Raw genomic sequence first — 18,206 nt, forward strand, 5'->3', positions numbered from 1 at the left:
CATGATGGCGGCTCTGCCGTCGTTACCGTCCAAAGGCTTGAGATGGTACATCCCCTTAGCACTATTTGATAACACAATGGCGGCTCTGCCGCCGTTATCGTCCAAATGCTAGAGGTGATATAGGTGCCTGAAGCACCGGCATGGCAACTTAATGGACGGCTCTGCCGCCGTTGCCGCCAAATATCGGAGGCAAACGAACCTTCTACACGACCCTGAAGTGTCGTTATGGATGTCCCTTGATTTATGGACATCATCCATATGGGCCCTTGATGCCGCTAAGGTCGGCTCTGTCGCCATGAAGCGTGGGCTCATAGTGGGGAAGTACTATATGGTTTATCTTACTTTTTACAGTCTGCACAATATGCATGAAGTGCCCATGTATGCTCTTCATTTTGTTTTACATGCTTACTTTGCTGTTTGCATGACTTTCATAACATTTATTTTATTGTTATGAAATTGATTTCCGAGCATGATTAATAATAGTTAATCAAGCAATCTGTAATCCTGAAGATTACTTAAGTTAATTTGCTAGGAAAGATTCTATGGGAAACTGTGTGATAATCCTAAAGATTACACACACTAGTAATCCTGAAGATTACGCATGACCAATTTATGTCGACCCTGCACATCGTATTTACCTGTCGTAAATACTAAATGATGTTGCAGAACATGTCGGACATAGTAAAGAAGGAATTCACCGAGCTTGCCTTGGATGGTAGTAACTACCTCACTTGGGCATTGGACGTTGAGATTAAACTCAACTCTATGGGTCTCGATCATACTATTGTGTTGCCCGAAGTTGGCACTGTGGAGTCTACGAAGGCCGAGAAAGAAAAGGCATTGCATTTCTTGCACCACCATCTCCACCCAAACCTGAAATCTGAGTATATGACCGAGAAAGATCCACTGGTATTATGGCAATCCCTGAAGGATCGCTTTGACCAGCAAGGGTCAATTGTGCTCCCACAGGCACAACATGACTGGATCACCCTACGCTTCCAAGACTACAAGTCTGTGGCGGCGTATAACTCTGCCCTCCATAGGATCATTTCTCAGTTGTGTTTATGTGGCCTGAAGATCACTTACACTGAGATGATCGAGAAAACCTTATCTACCTTTCATCCCAACAACATAGTGCTGCAACAGCAATATAGGAACTCAAAGTACCCGAAGTACTATGATCTTATCTGAGTCCTGTTAGTTGCAGAAAGGCAGAATGAGGTTCTTCTAAAGAATCATTCTGCTAGACCCACTGGGTCTATGGCAGTGCCTGAAGCACATGCCAATGTTGTTGGAAACTCGCGTGGCCGTAAAAGAGGCCATGGTGAGAAGAAAGGGAAAGGTAAGTGAAGTATCATATTCATGGGCAAGAGCAAGGGTAAACCCAGAGGTAAAGGCGAACTCAAGAAGGTTACAGGTGAATCATCTGGGGTAAAGCAGGATAACTGCTATAGATGTGGAGGCAGAGGGCATTGGTCCCGTAATTGCCGTGTCCCCAAGCACCTGGTTGAGCTCTACCAACAAAGCATGAATGAGAAAAAGAGCCAACATGAGTCCCACTTCACCATTGAGCCTGAAGCTCAAATTGAAAGCATGATGACATGCTTATCAATGTTAAGGATGGTGGGGACGTTCGTATGGACGATGATTGGGACAACCTTCTTGAAAAAAGATGATGACATATTCGGAGACGTGAAGTAATCTCCTATATGTCAGTCATATGCAGTGTTCCGCATGACTAGCACATGTAGAACTTTGGTCATGAATAATGCTCCTGAAGAGCACGCTTAGTCTTTAACTGGGCCTAAAGTCCTTGTAATGTTTCCCTTAATAGAATCAACTTACTCCATGTTTAATTTCATTTATGTTTATGTTCCATAAACAGACTTGGGTGGGAATCCCATGGCAGAAGAGGATATATGTCTAGTAGACAGTGCCACCACTAACACAATCTTAAGGGAAACTAGATATTTCCACACCTTAAATAAGAAAACTGGAAATATTATGACCATTGCCAGAAGCAATGCTCATATAGTAGGCACCGGAAGTGCTACTCTAGTTCTCCCTATGGGTACCCATATCTTTGTAAAGGATGCTCTATTGTATCCTGATTCAAAGCGTACCCTCTTAAGCTTTAAAGATATCCGTGCAAACGGTTTCCATATAGAAACCGAGATTGAGCAAGATGCTGAATATCTGCTCATAACAAAAATAGATGGATATCAAAAGCAAGTGGTGGAAAGGCTCCCTTCATCGCCATTGGGTTTGTACTACACGTACATAAAACCCACTGAGGAATATGTCGCGATGAAGACCATATTTAGAAACCCAGAGTCATTTAGAGTTCAGCATGACAGACTGGGTCATCCTGGGTTGGGTATGATGAGGAGGATCATCAACAATTATGCTGGCCACAATGTTGAAACTAAAGACTTCCCTAACCCTGAAGATTTTAGTTGCCCTGCTTGTGCAAAAGGGAAGTTGATCACTAGGCCATCCCTCCTGAAGATTAGGGATGAGTCACCTGTTTTCCTGGCAAGGATACAAGGTGACATATGTGGACCTATCCAGCCCCTGTCGGGCCCGTTTAGGTATTTCATGGTACTGATTGATGCTTCTACCAGGTGGAGCCATGTGGACCTGTTGTCCACAAGGAGCCATGCTTTTTCAAAGCTAATTGCCCAAATCATCAGGCTAAAAGCTAGCTTCCCTGATAGCCGCGTACAATCCATTTGAATGGATAATGCTTATGAGTTCAGGTCAAAGGCTTTTGATGATTATTGTTTAGCCATGGGCATTAAGGTAGAATATTCAGGACCACATGTCCACACTCAAAATGGCCTAGCTGAGTCCTTGATCAAGAGGATCAAGTTGATTGCACGGCCACTGTTGCAGGATTGTAGGCTGCCAACCAGTTGTTGGGGCCATGTTGTGTTGCATGCAGCAACACTAATCCAACTCAGGCCAACTGCATATCATAGTACATCCCCCCTTCAGCTAGTGCGTGGAAAAGAACCAAGTATTTCCCATCTGCGTAATCCCACCACCACAGCGTACTTCTATGGGACCCAACCGGAAGTTGGGGATATACGTTGGTTATGAGACTTTGTCCATAATCAAGTATCTTGAGTCTATGACTATGGATCTTCATACGGCTCGGTACGCTGATTGTATCTTTGATGAGGACTATTTTCCCAGCATTTGGGGGAGAAAGGCATCCAGAAGAATGCCGAGATATAATATGGAATGCAACTGGTATGCAGTCCTTAGATCCACGCGCTAGTGAAGCTGAACTGGAAGTTCAGAGAATCATAAATTTGCAAAATATTGCAAATAAGTTGCCAGATGCCATCACTGATTACAAGGGAGTGACAAGGTCGCATATACCTGTAGTAAATGCACCGGAAAGAGTAGAGGTAACCCAGAAGGTTACTGACTCTGCTCTTACCCCCCATCCTAGGAAGAGGGGGAGACCTCCGGGTGCTCGGGACAAGGTTCCGCGGAGACAAGGACCTGAGCCACTTGTTCCACTCAAAGAATCGGTTGAAGAAGCTCAACCTGAAGTTGAGAAAGCCCCAGAAGAGGCAACTCAACCTGAAGTTGAGATGGTCCCAGAAGGACACCATCCTGAAGATGGAGAACCCAGTGCCTTACGCGCGCACCTTGGCACTGGAAGATCGGAACACTCCAACTCGGTCGTTATGGGAAATCACGATGAGCTGGAGGAAATAAATGAGGAGATTTCCACTAACTATGCTGATACAGGAGAGTAACATCATAGAAAGACCACTATTGTCGACATTCACTTTACCTCAAAGATTGCTGTCATAATGGATTTGGATCCAGAACCAAAGTCCATGGCTGAGTGCCAGAAGCGCTCAGATTGGGACAAATGGAGAGCAGCAATAGAGGCAGAGTTGCGCTCGCTTTATAAAAGAGAGGTTTTTGGGCCTGCAGTCCCAACACCTCCAAGGGTCATCCCTGTAGGATGCAAATGGGTCTTCCTCCGGAAGAGGAATGGCTAGGTGGTGAGGTATAAAGCGAGGCTAGTGGCACAAGGGTTCACGCAGAAACCCAGTATTGACTATGATGAAACTTACTCTCTTGTAATGAGTGGAATCACGTTCCGATACTTGATCTCAATGGCAACTAATATGAACTTGGATATGCAGTTGATGGATGTAGTGACCGCATACTTGTATGGGTCACTAGATTCGGAAATTTATATGAGGGTCCTTGAAGGACTCAAGATTCTGAATCTGAAAGGAAATCGCAACATGTATAGTGTTCGCCTGCAGCGATCATTATACGGATTGAAACAATCCGGAAGGATGTGGTTCAATCGGTTAAGTAACTATCTCCTGAAGAGAGGTTACTTAAACAACGATGATTGTCCCTGTGTGTTTATAAAATCCCTGAATGGATTTTGTATCATCTTGGTCTATGTCGATGATCTTAATATCATTGGCACCACAGAGGACATTAAAGAAGCAATGGCTTATCTTAAGACCGAGTTTGAGATGAAGGACTTCGGGAAAACCAAGTTCTTCTTGGGCCTGCAGCTCGAGCACCTCCCTGAAGGAGTGTTCATGCACCAGTCTACCTATACCAAGAGGGTCCTTGGTAAGTTCAATATGGATAAATGTCATCCATTGAAAACCCCCATGGTGGTCCGATCCCTGGAAGCGGATAAAGACCCATTTAAACCCAAGAAAGATGATGAGGAAATGTTGGGACCTGAAGTTCCCTACTTAAGCGCCATTGGAGCACTAATGTATCTAGCCAATTGCACAAGACCTGATATTGCTTTTGCAGTTAATCTATTGGCTAGATATAGTGCAACCCCAACCAGAAGACATTGGGTTGGCGTCAAAACTATCCTCAGGTACCTTCGAGGTACTCAAGATCTTGGGTTGTGGTTCCCGAAGAACCAATATCCATCCATGGTGGGATATGTGGATGTTGGCTATATGTCTGATCCTCATAATGCCAGATCCCAGACTGGGTTTGTATTTCTTTGTGGTAATACTGCCATTTCCTGGCGGTCTATAAAGTAGACCCTAGTTGCAACGTCAACCAACCACTCAGAAATAATTGCTCTATATGAGGCCACACGAGAATGTGTGTGGCTTAGGCGGATGATCGGTCACATCCAGAAGTCATGTGGTCTAAACATTGATAACACCCCCACCATTATCTATGAGGATAATGCTGCTTGTGTTGCACAAATACATATGGGCTATGTGAAAAGCAATTTCACAAAGCATATTACTCCCAAATTCTTTTATCCCCATGAGCTCCAGAAGAGCGGGGAAATAAATGTCCTGCAAACTAAGTCATGCGAAAATCTCGCAGATTTATTTACAAAGTCTCTGCCAGCATCAAGCTTTTACAGATGTGTTCGTGGCATCGGCATGAGACGACTTAGTGAATTGCAAGGATCAGGGGGAGCAAACAATTAGCCCATGATTGTGATCCTGAAGAATCACAAACAAGTCCTGAAGACTTGATCAACTGTTGTACTCTTTTTCCCTTGGTGAATTTTTTTCCCATTGGGTTTTTCTCACGCAAGATTTTTAACGAGGCAACAGGTGCAACACAATATTCAAAGTGCCATGTACTCTTTTCTCCTACCATTTTTTCCCATTGGGTTTTTGGGAGGAGTTTTTAATGAGGCATGTGCATAATTCAAATTCGTCCAAGGGGGAGTGTTATGAAACCTATCTTATTGTGGACGAATTAAATTATGAGTGGGAAGCTTACCACAGAAGAAAGCTTACGCTAGAAGCTAGCTTACAGAGGAAGCCAGCTTACAGAGGAAGCCAGCTTACGGCACAAGCCAGAAGGTCCAAGGCTTACGATGTAAGCCTCCACCCTCCTCCGCCTATAAATAGGGCCCAGAAGGTCCAAGGCGAGGACAACCGATCTTCGGTCTCCTGCTTCTCCTCTTGTAGCTCGTACTCAAATCCAGAAGAAATAAAGCTTCCACTCGCTCATACTTTATGTGTTCTACAACTCTGTGTTTGGTTTGCTTGTGTGCTGATCAGTAGAATCGACTGGTTTCTCAACTTATAGAATCCAGTTTTTTTAGATTTTTATAAGCCGGTTATCAACCAGATACTCTCTAAACAGGACCAATATCCTATTTGAAATGGCGATTCTTTTGTTAAGGGGCGCAAAGCGATGGATAGCACCTAGTCTCTCCTACCAATTGGTTGCCACAGACTTGACAATTAGGGAACAACTTAAAGCTGAAAGAGTTGTACCCCCTAAACCATGGCTAATGATGATTCAGTTAAAGTGAATTATGCCCCAGCTTTGAGCCAAGTGCTGCTCCTACTAGAGGATTCAGACTACAAATCTTGTTAAGTTACTGCTTAATTAGTACAAACAGCTAGAACCTACAGGAAATTAAAAGAAATCGATAAAGAGCCAGGACGACTCTAGTCATTGCTGGATTCTTTTGTTAGGTGCTGCTTTCTGCTGACCTGGAACAAAAGGATTGATGTCCTCTCTTCCAATTTGTTTTTTTTTTTCTTGTCCTTCCTATAATTCGTTTCTTCGGAAGAAAGCAATATGGACAATTGCAACACGTCTCCAATCCCAACAGCACTACAAACTGTATCTGGCTATGCAATACGAACGGTCTAGTTTAGGTCGATAGTGTGAATGGATTATGGGGTGTGCTCTGGGGTGTGGCAAAATTGGCGTGTTCCATCTTTTGGATATTGGTTGTTTCGGATAGACCTGTTAGTTTTTCCTTCTTTTTTTTTCGAACTTTGGGTGTCTGAATATTTTTATTTAGGTAGATTTTTTTTGGAAAACATGTCGAAAACATTTGACGTGTAGAACATGATTTTATCGAACTTTTAAAATTTTATAACCATTAATAATTTTATATATGATTAGTTTTCTTAAGAAAAAAATGAGTTGCTCCCTGAAATAATTACTGCTATAAAGTAGTAGATTTTCGTAAGTATCCCTAAACCATACAGACGGTTCGATCAGAAGGGAAATCGCCTGGGCGTCGGTCAAGAACCACCTGCAAACATGATCTACCACATGTTAAAACGATCGAACTTTTATTGGATAATGCTCTACTCTGGGTGACCGATGCGGGGGAGCCGGATCGGGCGCTCCCCGGCGCGCCCCTGCCCCACATGCGTATCTACTGGACCCACCTACTTCTCCTTCCTTTTTTCACAAAAGATGTTTCATCTAGTATATTTACAATGTTTCACTATTTATACATCTAATGTTGCAGTGAATTTAAATATTCTTTTGCAACAAAAAAACCCATATATTTTAGAAACTCTCTATTAAGGGAATTTGGTTTATTTTTTTGTTCCATCAGAAATGTTTTACCTAAGGTACTCACAATGTTTCACTATGTATAGATCTAATGTTGCAGTGAACGAAACATTCCATTGCAACAAAAAAAACCCATATATTTTGGAAACCCCCTATTAAGGGAATTTGGTTTATTTTTTGTTCCACCGAAAAATGTTTCACCTAGTGTACTCACAATGTTTCACTATGTATAGATCTAATGTTGCAGTGAACTGAAACATTCTTTCGCTATTTGCTGAAACATTGTTTTTATATAAGGTAAAACAACACCTGATTTAAACGAGTGAAACATTTTCGATCTACTTAGTTAAATAATTCCGATATACATGGTGGAATATCGTGCAACATTTAAAAATAATTTAATAATAAGCTAATTTTTTTTCGTCAGAATATATCCATGTGTGGTCTTGTTTTGAAGATTTAATTACAATAAATTTAATGGTATAATCGGATCATGATTTGAATAAGTAATTTAGAAGAAAAATCAGTTTAAAGTAGTGTTACCCGTAAATCGGACGCCGATTTTACTACAAACGGATAGGTCGCCCGAGCTCGTCCACTTTTATTTACACAAGCGGCCGATTTCATTATCCGCCTATATTTATGTTAATCACTATTATTACCCCAGTGAACGGTGGAGGCACCGAGGCCCGAGAGGATCAAGGTTATTTTTTTTATTTTCTGTGGTTCTGGTTTTTGTGTGATGATTTTTTTTCCGATACGTACTAATATAAGCTGTTGCACGTAGGGGCTGATTTAGTTTTCATGACTTTGAGCATTTCGATGATTTCTTCTTAGAAAATAGATTTTTCATTAATTCAGTCTCTATATTTATAAAAGATATACACAGCCAAAAAAAAAAACATGCACGAGTTCTTATACTCCAAACCTCACACAGAGCAATACACGCAAAACACAAAAGAAGAAAAGCTAGAAGACTTAGGGGGGAGTCCCTATCACATCGAATGTTTAGATGCTAATTTAGAGTATTAAATATAGATTAATTACAAAAATCATTCCAAAATCCTGGACTAATTCGCGAGACGAATCTATTGAGCCTAATTAATCCATGATTAGCCTATGTGATGTTACAGTAAACATTTGCTAATTATGTATTAATTAGGCTTAAAAAAATCATCTCGCAAATTAGCTCTCATTTATACAATTAGTTTTATTATTTGTCTATGTTTATTACTTCAAATTAGTGTCCAAACATCTAATGTGATAAAAACTAAAGTTTAGTCTCTGGATCCAAACACCCCCCTAACCCTCAACCTTCATTGATGAGTTATTCTATTCGTCCCAGCATGAGAGGGGGGAATAGGAGAAACGGAACTAGTCAGTGCTAATTGTCGTCGCACCATCTCCGCCTCTATAGAACTCAACCACCAATTGCTGCCAACTGCTAAGTCTGTTTTCTGTCGTCGCCATTGAAAATCCCCTTATGCGGTTGCTGCATTTCGAACGGCCATAGAGCACCGGGAAGCCGCTTGCCACCCTACCACCGTCTTCCGCAGACTATTGAACTCACCATAGTTCCTAAAGCATCGTGGAACCATCCAACATGATATACACCTTGTCTTTTCTGCCATGAGCTTGCTGAAAGATGCATTGTTGTCATTCGCACCTACCTGTAACCAGACCTTGACGCCGACACTCACGTGACAGTTGCCACCTCTAGGACGCCTCCGTCAAGAGCCTCCGTTGCCATCGTCCTTATCTGCATCAGTAAAGTCAATGGCCATCGCACACCATCAACCCAGCCTCGTCACGGAGCCATCGACGACCATCGTCCACTGCCCTCGCCTGACCATGGTCAGAACGTGGCACCGAAGCTCACCAAGTTACCGCTGCCCCTAGGACACCGCCGCTAAGAACATCCACCGCCATCGTCTCAATCTACCGTGGCCGAACCAACCGTCAACCACAGGCGCTATGCTGCTGACCCGCCATCACAGGTGCAGGGCTAGCCTCCACCGTTATCCGTCATCGCCAGTGTCTGAGTAAGAGAAGAAGGACTAGTCTCGTTACTGTCCAACACTACCATCAGCATCCTCAGCACCGCCAACCGCCAATGGGCACCATCGCCCCGCCATTGGCGCCTCCATTGCCACGCTGCCACCATCGAAAAAATAAAGGTATGCAGTTCCATTAGAAAAAAAAAATCAAAATCACCTACTCCCCTGGTTCTACAATTTCTTACAGTTTTGGATAATAACATGGTCTCGATGCTATATTTTTTCTATTATAATACATACAATTTGTATATTTATTACAATATTTTTAGACAAATCTATATACGTCATTCAAGTGTCTTTAAGATAAATATTTTTAAAATTATTGATAGTTAAAGTTATAAAAGTTTAACATTAACTTTATCTAAAACATGCAGAATTATAAAACTGGTGGGAGGGAGGGAGTATTCCGTTTGAGTGCAACAACGCTAGACGTTCGTTCCTTGAGTTCAATCTCCGATTGGCGCGCGCGGGAAAATCACGCGAAGCCGTTAAATAACGGCCTCACAGCGCCGCTCCCCTCCCTATCCTGCGTCCCAGTGCCCACCACTCATCACCTCCCCCCTCTCATCCTCTCCTCCTCCTCCAATGGCCTTCTCCTCCACCGCCGCCGCCGCCTCCACCGCCTTCGTCTCTGGGCACCGCCGACGCGGCGGCGCGTGCCACCTGCTGTCCTCCTCTTTCCTCATCGCGTTCCCGCGCGCCGTCGCGGCGAGGAGGTGCGGCGAGGCGGCCGCGGCGCCGAGGAGGGTGGGCGCGGTGACCGTGCGCGCGCAGGCGGCGGCGGGGGCGGGGAAGAAGAGCGTGCTGATCGTGAACACGAATGGCGGCGGGCACGCCGTGATCGGGTTCTACCTCGCCAAGGACCTGCTCGCCGCGGGCCACGCCGTCACCGTGCTCACCGTCGGCGACGAGGGCTCCGACAAGATGAAGAAGCCGCCCTTCTCCCGCTTCTCGGTAGGTAACATTATGGGGGTTCGAGGGCTCACGGCGGCGATGGTGAATGAATGGATGCAATTAATAATGCAGGAGCTGACGAGTGCCGGGGCGACGACGGTGTGGGGCGACCCGGCGGACGTCGGCGCGGCGGTCGGCGGCGGCGCCTCGTTCGACGTCGTCCTCGACAACAACGGCAAGGACCTCGACGCCGTCAAGTACGTCGCCTCCCTCGATTATTCTCCCCCCTCGCTCCGAGCAAGCAGGCGTCCTGACCAAGGTGTTCGACGCGTTCCCGCAGGCCGGTGGTGGACTGGGCGAAGGCGGCCGGCGTGGCGCAATTCCTCTTCGTCAGCAGCGCCGGCATCTACACGCCCAGCGACGAGCCGCCGCACGTCGAGGGGGTAAAGAAACATAACAACCAGATTCGCCGGAGGATTGGCTCGATGAGTTGAGTTCACTGACTGACTTTCTCCGGCCATGTCGGCTCGCCGGCGACGTGCAAATGCAGGACGCGGTGAAGGAGAGCGCGGGGCATGTGGGCGTGGAGAAGTACATCGCGGAGCAGTTCGGCAGCTGGGCGTCGTTCCGGCCGCAGTACATGATCGGCTCCGGCAACAACAAGGACTGCGAGGAGTGGTTCTTCGACAGTAAAATCACCCAAATCCCCCCAACCAAATTCTCCCAAATTTCAAACCGCCCCAAACAACATTCTTCAATTTGAAGACAAAATTGTCAATTTTTTTACTGTAGTCTTTTTTAAAACTATCGAATTAAGACAAAACTGTCGATTCTTTTTTCTTTAACTTTTGAACTATTTCGAAATATGAATAAAAAATTGGCAATTTTTTATGTAAATTATGAATTGTTTGAATTTGAAAACAAAACTTTCAAATTTTTAACTGTAAGTTCTGACAAATCCAAATTATGAGGACAAAACCATCAATTTTTTTTTTGCTGTAAACTTTGAATAAATCCGATTTGTCAAATTGTCGGTGTAAATTTCCAAGAAATATTCGAATTGAAGTCAAGTTATTTTTTTGGTTTCAAATTGTTTTTGCAGGGATTGTGAGGGGGAGGCCGGTGCCGATCCCGGGGTCGGGGATGCAGGTGACGAACATATCGCACGTGCGCGACCTGGCGAGCATGGTGGCGCTCGCCGTGGAGAGCCCCGGCGCGGCGGCGGGGAGGATCTTCAACTGCGTCTCCGACCGCGCCGTCACCTTCAACGGCCTCGTCAAGATGTGCGCCGCCGCCGCCGGCGCCCAGCCGGAGATCCTCCACTACGACCCCGCCGCCGTCGGCGTCGACGCCAAGAAGGCCTTCCCCTTCCGCAACATGGTTAGTACTACTAACCGTTTTTTATTCATGCAGCGGCACATTGCTATTTTGCTCGAATAAAGAAAATGTGATTTTTTTTTATCTCGGGGGAATATCGGATGAAAACTATCGGATAAGCAAGGACTCATCTGTCTTATAAAAAACCCAATCCTGAGGATGTATTTGGACAATGTGTATGTTCAGATATATCTTTAGGATTGAATTTTTTTTAGACGCAGGAAGTACGTGTGAAAAATAGACTTAGAAAATTTTTTGAATCTATTCATTTCGCAGGAAAAGAAACAAATTTTAGACGAGTAGAGTTCCTTTTTCTTACTTCAAATAAAGTCGAGGTTGGAAAACGTGGTTCATTCTTGTACTGTCTCTAGTAATTTCTTTTTATATAAATTTAGAAAAAAGAACTTTTAGGCCCGATTCTTAACGGGTTTTCACCCGATATTTTGGATGTGAATTTTATCTTGATATCGATGTTTTTTTTCCCAAAAAGGATGTGATTTTGATATGTTAATGGTTGTGTGAAAATTGTTAGCACTTCTACGCGGAGCCGAGGGCGGCGAAGGAGGTGCTTGGATGGAGGAGCTCGACGAACCTGCCGGAGGACCTCAAGGAGAGGTTCGCGGAGTACGCCAGCAGCGGCAGAGGGCAGAAGGAGATGAGCTTCGACCTCGACGACAAGATCATCGCCGCCGCCTAACAACACCCATCTCATCTCACCTCGTCATGGTCAAATACAAATACAAAGTGCTCGGGGATCTCTTCTTCTCGTGATTTATTTTCTTCTCCCTCTGTTTCTTTGGTTCCTCTTCTCATACCGGAAGCATAGAGAAATGCAAAACTGAACAATTATATATGTAAATGCTAGGAAAATGCTGTTACAAATAAGTGAATAAGATGAGTTTTCGCTTTTCGTTTTTCATTTTTCCATCACATATCCAATATGAGAATGGAACTTTGCAGAGTCAATCAGATTCAGCACATTTTCTTGGTCTTACCTCTTTTTTGTCTGAATATATAGCTGAGTAATTTTGTCTAACTATTCGAGGGTATAAAAAATGAATTAACTATTATAAAGTTGAAAAAATGGATTTGAACAGTTTCATAAGAAATTCATATATATTAAGTTTTCTTTTCCGAAAATCGCATCGTTTATAAGCGCTGGAAATAAATGGTTGCATTCCTTAAGAACAGATACTCCTCAACAAGATCTGTGTTGTGAATTGTTCACCTTGACTCGTTCTTAACAACTGAATTCAACTTTGATTCTGACAGACCAGAACAGACAGCAATGCTGACAAAGAACATCAGGATTTCTTTACCCCCTTTCTGCAATATTCTTTTGGAGACCAGTGCTCACGAACAAGCCAACTCAGAAGGAGCATTGCAGCACATTGATCCACAAAGCCTTCTTTGATTTCAGGTATTTTTGCGCACACACAAGGGGCAACACACCAGCTGATACTGCATGGTGTAAAAAGAAATAAAGAACCAAGAGGACTGATAATGGTAGCAGCGAGAATCAATTAAAACTTACAATTCCAGCGATTCTCGACATTTCCAGAACTAAGATTGGTCCCATCTCGACATTTCCAGAACTAAGATTGGTCCCATCCTAGGTAGTAATATAGGGCGATCGGAACTACTGAAGCATCAGGGAGCACACATACGCCGAAATGGTCATGTTTCTGAAACCACTAGCATGGTAAAAGAGAGCATGACCCCTGGCCCTGATGCTTGAGGTGCGGTCATCTTGAACTTGGGTCGACATGGTCGTCCCCGTTGCTCCAGTTCTCATGCCAGGTGGTGAAACCCGTTGTAAGGGCCTCTCGCACCCATGGGTAACGGCTCCGCTCCACCGCCTCACTGAGAGTGAGCCAGGTCCTCTTGCGGGTGCTCTGCTCGGGCCAGGAGGCAAGCTCTTCCTTAACTCGAAGCGCGAACACCGCAGCTCTGCACATCCCCTCGGGGCAGAACTTGTCTTGATGCGTCTTGCTCTTGAAGTCGTAGAAGCCCAATAATTGCTTATGCACAGAAAGAATCGCAAATAAGTAGAGTTTGATGGCAGAACACATGGAAGGGAATAAGTGATGTTCAATAATAAGCCACACGCAAGCCACAAGGACTAAGGAATCACAGAATCTATTTAAACTTGGCTACACATTAAATGTAGACTATGCAAGTACAACCTAGCGACACAATATTCCTTTGACTTAGCTTGCTTTCCTAAATAAACTTCCTATAAAATAATCCATTTATAATGCAAGATTCAGGTCAAGGTTTATTGGCTGCACTATGTCGTGTGCTCTTATGCTCTGTCTAGTACCAATAGTTTCATTAAACTTTCAAACAAACAACTTGACCAGATGTGCAAATGAGCAAAATCAGTGTCAACACAGTAGCAGAGTAGCCAGCATTAAGCAGTTCAGGTCTGGATTACAATCTAAAGTGCGAGTTAGCAACACAAGAATCCTCCCTTAACTTACAAGTGCCCTTCAAAGTTTGTGTTTACTGAAAGTCCAACAAGTGCTATTTACACAATGAATCTTATAAAACAGTATACAATGATGAGGTCCAACCAGCTTGTTTGTTAGTCAAGTGGCACCTAACACTTGTCAAATGACCCTAGTTCTTTAATGCACAAAAAAAAAGGCCTAGTAAAGAACAAGCAGCGTTGCATATTCATATGCTAAAGTATGAACATATTAACACTTAACAAAATGGATGCTGACTCTGAATGAACAGATAAGGCCGGAAATTCCATAGCCCAGACTCAGACTATGCTTAAGGATCAATTTTCAGGTTAAGTGAAGGACACAGCTAGTTATCAGAAGGTAGTAGGTCTCCATAGGAAAGAAGATTATATCTAATTGTCTATATAAAACACAAAATCGCATGCATACCTCAAAAAAGACCTGAGGTCTTGGACACAAGGTTGAACAACAAACATATGGCTATAGGATATAATAATGGGGCTTTTTTCTAAGAGAAGATCAAAAAGTCAAGGTAAAAGTGCCAAAGGGTCTCACCACTAAATCTCCTCGAACTCCAGCTTCTTCAATAGCTTCACGAGCAGCTGCCTCTTCAACAGTTTCATCATTCTCCCATCCTCCCTAAAGCAGTATGGCACATCAAACAAAAGACCGCATGCCACAGAATCATGTACTATATAATAAACAAACAGATATATTTATCCCAATAACTAACTAGTACACCTCGCAGACAAGGTTATCATAAGATTAACTCTACTAATGAGTCCTGACTGGCTCAAAAGTCGACTCTACGGCACCTGATTTCAGTACCTACTTAATCAAACATTTCGGAGGGATATTGATTATCTTGCTCATGCCCGTTATGTTAGAGCATTGAGGTTACAAATCAAGGAACATATCTTTATGTAATGGTAGATGGATAACGGATATTGGATTATAGCCTAAATAATTTCCCATCAATTACTCTGGAAATCTAAAGCACAAACAGAATAACATCACAGATGTTTTCATATACCATGTTCTGAGAATTGAGTGACTCTTAGGCATAGATGTTTAAAATGTTAATACCTTAGGAAATAGGAGACCAGATCCACTCTGGGAGTTGATCATGAGAACTTCCACAAGTTTCTTGTGTCCATCATCAGAAGTTTCATCATTGTTATCTTTATATCTAAAAGGTATGCACCTACATATATAAGAAACAAGTATCAGATGAATTTAAAGCATGACAACATTCTTCTCTAGGGTCTTTAACCATGTTGTCTTACAGCAAAGATAAGAGCAGCACGCTCACAGATACATACTAATGTAGACAGTACTGTTTAATTGAGTTCATAAAATCCTGTTCTGAAGTGAGTTTAAGTAGAAGCTTGACTATCAAGCACTATTCAGATGAGTAATAACTTTACTAATGTTGGTAAAATGTTTAACTGCTACTCCAAATAAAATTTGACCTCAAATTTTGAAACAAATAAATTAATTCTCATATAGCTTATATCACTAACAGTAATAAGCACTTAATGCAACAACACCAGTATTTGGAACATTGTGACAACAGGACAAAGCAGCATAAACAACAGGTACAACCAGCTATTCTCCTAGTTCGGTTTTTAGTCTCCAGTTAATACAAATATCATTTTTCGTATTTGTTAATACAAATATCTAACTGCACACATGGGAACAAGAGGACCCTGGGGTCATCTCTATGATCCTGAAATCCATCTCCCTGTGCCCATCTCACACATATCTATGTTTTTATCACCACTTTCTTTTCTTGGAAAAATCAAATAAAAATGGAACCTCTCCCTTGAACAATTTAAGCCAAAGGGATACCAAGTCTGCACAGCACCTTCTGACAGTGCTCATAAAAGGCACAAACTAATCCACACCTGCAACAAGAGACATCCATTATCCTAAAAAAAAAAAACTCTAGACCCTCCAAACTGAGCCTAGAATCCTTATCCGCGAAAATTTCCCTATCGACGCCGGCCCACCACCGATGCCGAATCAATATCAATACAAATCTTTACCAAGATTCACCTAATTGATGGCACATCCTGGGACCAAACAGAGATACCCCAACCTCCCTTTTTTTCCCCACACACAGGCACACCCCAATCATGTGGAGCCGGTAAAGAACAAAGCACACTGAGAATCAGTAAAGAACAGAAAACGATAAGCAGGTCGCCATCAGCAGGTGCCTACGGATGAATTAAAGGAGCTAAATTTTAATGGTAGCCCTGCTCACTGTTCATTGATTAAGACCACCCCCTCCCCTCCTCCCATAATCTAGCCACCAAATAGTCCTCCTACTTCCCCTCCACAGCAGCAGCAGCAGCAAGAGGTGAAAATTTGATTCCAATCAAGCAGCATATCAAAACAAACCTAAATTACGGCAAGATAAAAATAAAAGTGATATTTTTTCTTGGTGGTGGGGGATACGAAGATGATGATGATGCAGGAGGAGGAGAGGAATGGGGGAGTAAAAATTGGGGCTTTGAGGATGTCCCACCCGGCCACGAGTCGACGCCCATGCTCGTAGCGCTGCTGGTGCCGCCCCGTTCTCGCCACCAAATCGCACATGGCTTCTTCCTGTCCCCGCCGCCGCCGCCACTACCGGAAACCGCCTCCGCCGCCGCTCGAGAGGGAGAGAGAGGGGTAGGGTTGGTCGCCGCCGGCGACGAGCAATGCGGCGGAAGGAGGAGGAAGAAGGGGAGGGTGAGGGGCTCGAGAGATGTGCGTGCGTGCGTGCGCCTAAGCGCCTTGCTTCGTTCCTTCCTGGGTCTCTCGCTGTTCTTGCCCTTTTTATTTTGGGAATTTTTTGCCCTGTTTTGGTCCCCTTTTTACCCCCTTTGTGTAGCTTTTTTAGGACTTTTTCTCTGGTTTCTATGGTTTTTGGCTTTGGTATGTGGTTTTGGTTTGGTAAACATTTTCAACTTCATCCCTCTTTCCAACTCAAGGTTGTTCTCTGATTTTGTAATACAATGTGCCGTTTAGTTATGAAAGTGCTTTACCGCTTCCGTCTATGTCGGTTGTGTCTTTCGGTTTAACTCGTCGACAATATATTGTTTGGACCGATTTACGGAGAGCAAGAAAACGTACACGGTACTATGTTTTAAAGGTATTGCTTTACTTGAAAAATAAACTAAATAGGTTGAGCGCCGTTGAAAGACGCCGACAAATCAAGTCTCACACGAGGGGGAGGAGGCAATGCTATGTAATGCTTCATCGTGAAAGGAAAAAGAACTTTACAAATAATACCTTGATAAAAATTTTTGTTTTCATTTTCGTCACGTTTTCTGTTTAACTTGGCGACGATGTGCTTTAGCGGAGCAGGCGTGTGTGTTTAGTATCGTGTGTTGCATCATATGAAAAAAAAGTAAATGAATTGGTCGTACATAAGAAAAGAGTGAAATACATGACTGGTCCCTAAAGTTGTGTAGTGGTATCACTTAGGTCCGTGAACTTGAAAATTACACGTTTAGGTCTGTGAATTTGGTTTAATGTACCACCCGGTCCAAACGTCCTTTGACTGCGTTTGATCGCTAACGTGGCATGCCACCTAGGCAACACTTTTGCTCTCAGCCCCCTCCACATCACAACACGTCGCATATATCTTCTTATAGTTATATAGTGACACCAGAATCCCAAAAAAATTCTCACATCGTTCTTCCATCTCATTCTTCTCCTTGCATGTATAGAAAATGCGGTTCTGATTAGCAATTGCCATTGCTCTGCACTCCAAAATAACCTTATCCTTGCGCAACGGGCACATGATTAACAACACTTTCTTCCAGCGACTTCAAGACGAGGACGAGCTTGGAGAATCCATGGGATGCCTAGCGCGCAAGCCGTATTGCACTGCCTTCCGCCGCTAATACGGCCGCCTTGTGCTACCGCTAACCCCACTGCACTGCGCTGCCTCCTGCCACTAATCGCACCGCCGAGGCCACCACAGCTGCTACCTCTCGGCCTCCTTCCCCTAACCTCACCGTCGAAACCCTAGCCGATTTAGGGATATTTTGAGGGATTTGGGTTGAAATGCACACTGGTCATAGCAAGTTATGTGCGAAAGTAT

At 43.7% G+C, this 18,206-nt stretch overlaps 3 protein-coding genes across 3 annotated transcripts; 2 read left to right on the forward strand and 1 right to left on the reverse strand.

The window, feature by feature from the left end:
* Positions 1 to 669: 669 nt before the first annotated feature.
* LOC136357295 (uncharacterized) lies at positions 670 to 4,025 on the forward strand. Its single transcript, XM_066312361.1, has 6 exons — positions 670 to 1,163; positions 1,248 to 1,342; positions 1,886 to 2,591; positions 2,760 to 2,899; positions 3,199 to 3,695; positions 3,819 to 4,025. The coding sequence occupies exons 1-6, from the start codon at positions 670 to 672 to the stop codon at positions 4,023 to 4,025; spliced, it is 2,139 nt and encodes a 712-aa protein (XP_066168458.1).
* Positions 4,026 to 9,863: 5,838 nt separating this feature from the next.
* Positions 9,864 to 12,558, forward strand: LOC4342714 (chloroplast stem-loop binding protein of 41 kDa a, chloroplastic). Its single transcript, XM_015789815.3, has 6 exons — positions 9,864 to 10,322; positions 10,395 to 10,519; positions 10,603 to 10,705; positions 10,813 to 10,951; positions 11,365 to 11,642; positions 12,172 to 12,558. Exons 1-6 carry the CDS (start codon positions 9,954 to 9,956, stop codon positions 12,334 to 12,336), a joined length of 1,179 nt encoding a protein of 392 aa, XP_015645301.1. The 5' UTR covers positions 9,864 to 9,953; the 3' UTR covers positions 12,337 to 12,558.
* A 472-nt stretch (positions 12,559 to 13,030) lies between these two features.
* LOC4342715 (nudix hydrolase 16, mitochondrial) lies at positions 13,031 to 16,908 on the reverse strand. The gene is made up of 4 exons (XM_015789989.3): positions 16,641 to 16,908; positions 15,197 to 15,314; positions 14,666 to 14,749; positions 13,031 to 13,660 (listed from the first exon to the last, which is right to left on the reverse strand). The coding sequence occupies exons 1-4, from the start codon at positions 16,709 to 16,711 to the stop codon at positions 13,385 to 13,387; spliced, it is 549 nt and encodes a 182-aa protein (XP_015645475.1). The 5' UTR covers positions 16,712 to 16,908; the 3' UTR covers positions 13,031 to 13,384.
* Positions 16,909 to 18,206: the final 1,298 nt, after the last annotated feature.

The sequence above is a fragment of the Oryza sativa genome, chromosome 7 (assembly GCF_034140825.1).
Source record: "Oryza sativa Japonica Group chromosome 7, ASM3414082v1".
Lineage (NCBI taxonomy): Eukaryota > Viridiplantae > Streptophyta > Magnoliopsida > Poales > Poaceae > Oryza > Oryza sativa.

What these genes read in the sequence shown, in the direction of transcription:
- LOC4342714 (XM_015789815.3), top strand. Translation starts at nt 9,954, where the DNA reads ATGGCCTTCTCCTCCACCGCCGCCGCCGCCTCCACCGCCTTCGTCTCT. An exon ending in AGCCGCCGCACGTCGAGGGG is followed by an intron (nt 10,706 to 10,812) that starts GTAAAGAAACAT and finishes GTGCAAATGCAG; the next exon opens with GACGCGGTGAAGGAGAGCGC. An exon ending in CGAGGAGTGGTTCTTCGACA is followed by an intron (nt 10,952 to 11,364) that starts GTAAAATCACCC and finishes TTGTTTTTGCAG; the next exon opens with GGATTGTGAGGGGGAGGCCG.
- LOC136357295 (XM_066312361.1), top strand. Translation starts at nt 670, where the DNA reads ATGTCGGACATAGTAAAGAAGGAATTCACCGAGCTTGCCTTGGATGGT. An exon ending in TGGTGAGAAGAAAGGGAAAG is followed by an intron (nt 1,343 to 1,885) that starts GTAAGTGAAGTA and finishes TTCCATAAACAG; the next exon opens with ACTTGGGTGGGAATCCCATG. An exon ending in ACGGCCACTGTTGCAGGATT is followed by an intron (nt 2,900 to 3,198) that starts GTAGGCTGCCAA and finishes CTATTTTCCCAG; the next exon opens with CATTTGGGGGAGAAAGGCAT.
- LOC4342715 (XM_015789989.3), bottom strand. Translation starts at nt 16,711, where the DNA reads ATGTGCGATTTGGTGGCGAGAACGGGGCGGCACCAGCAGCGCTACGAG. An exon ending in CTGGTCTCCTATTTCCTAAG is followed by an intron (nt 14,750 to 15,196) that starts GTATTAACATTT and finishes ATACTGCTTTAG; the next exon opens with GGAGGATGGGAGAATGATGA. An exon ending in GAGTTCGAGGAGATTTAGTG is followed by an intron (nt 13,661 to 14,665) that starts GTGAGACCCTTT and finishes TCTGTGCATAAG; the next exon opens with CAATTATTGGGCTTCTACGA.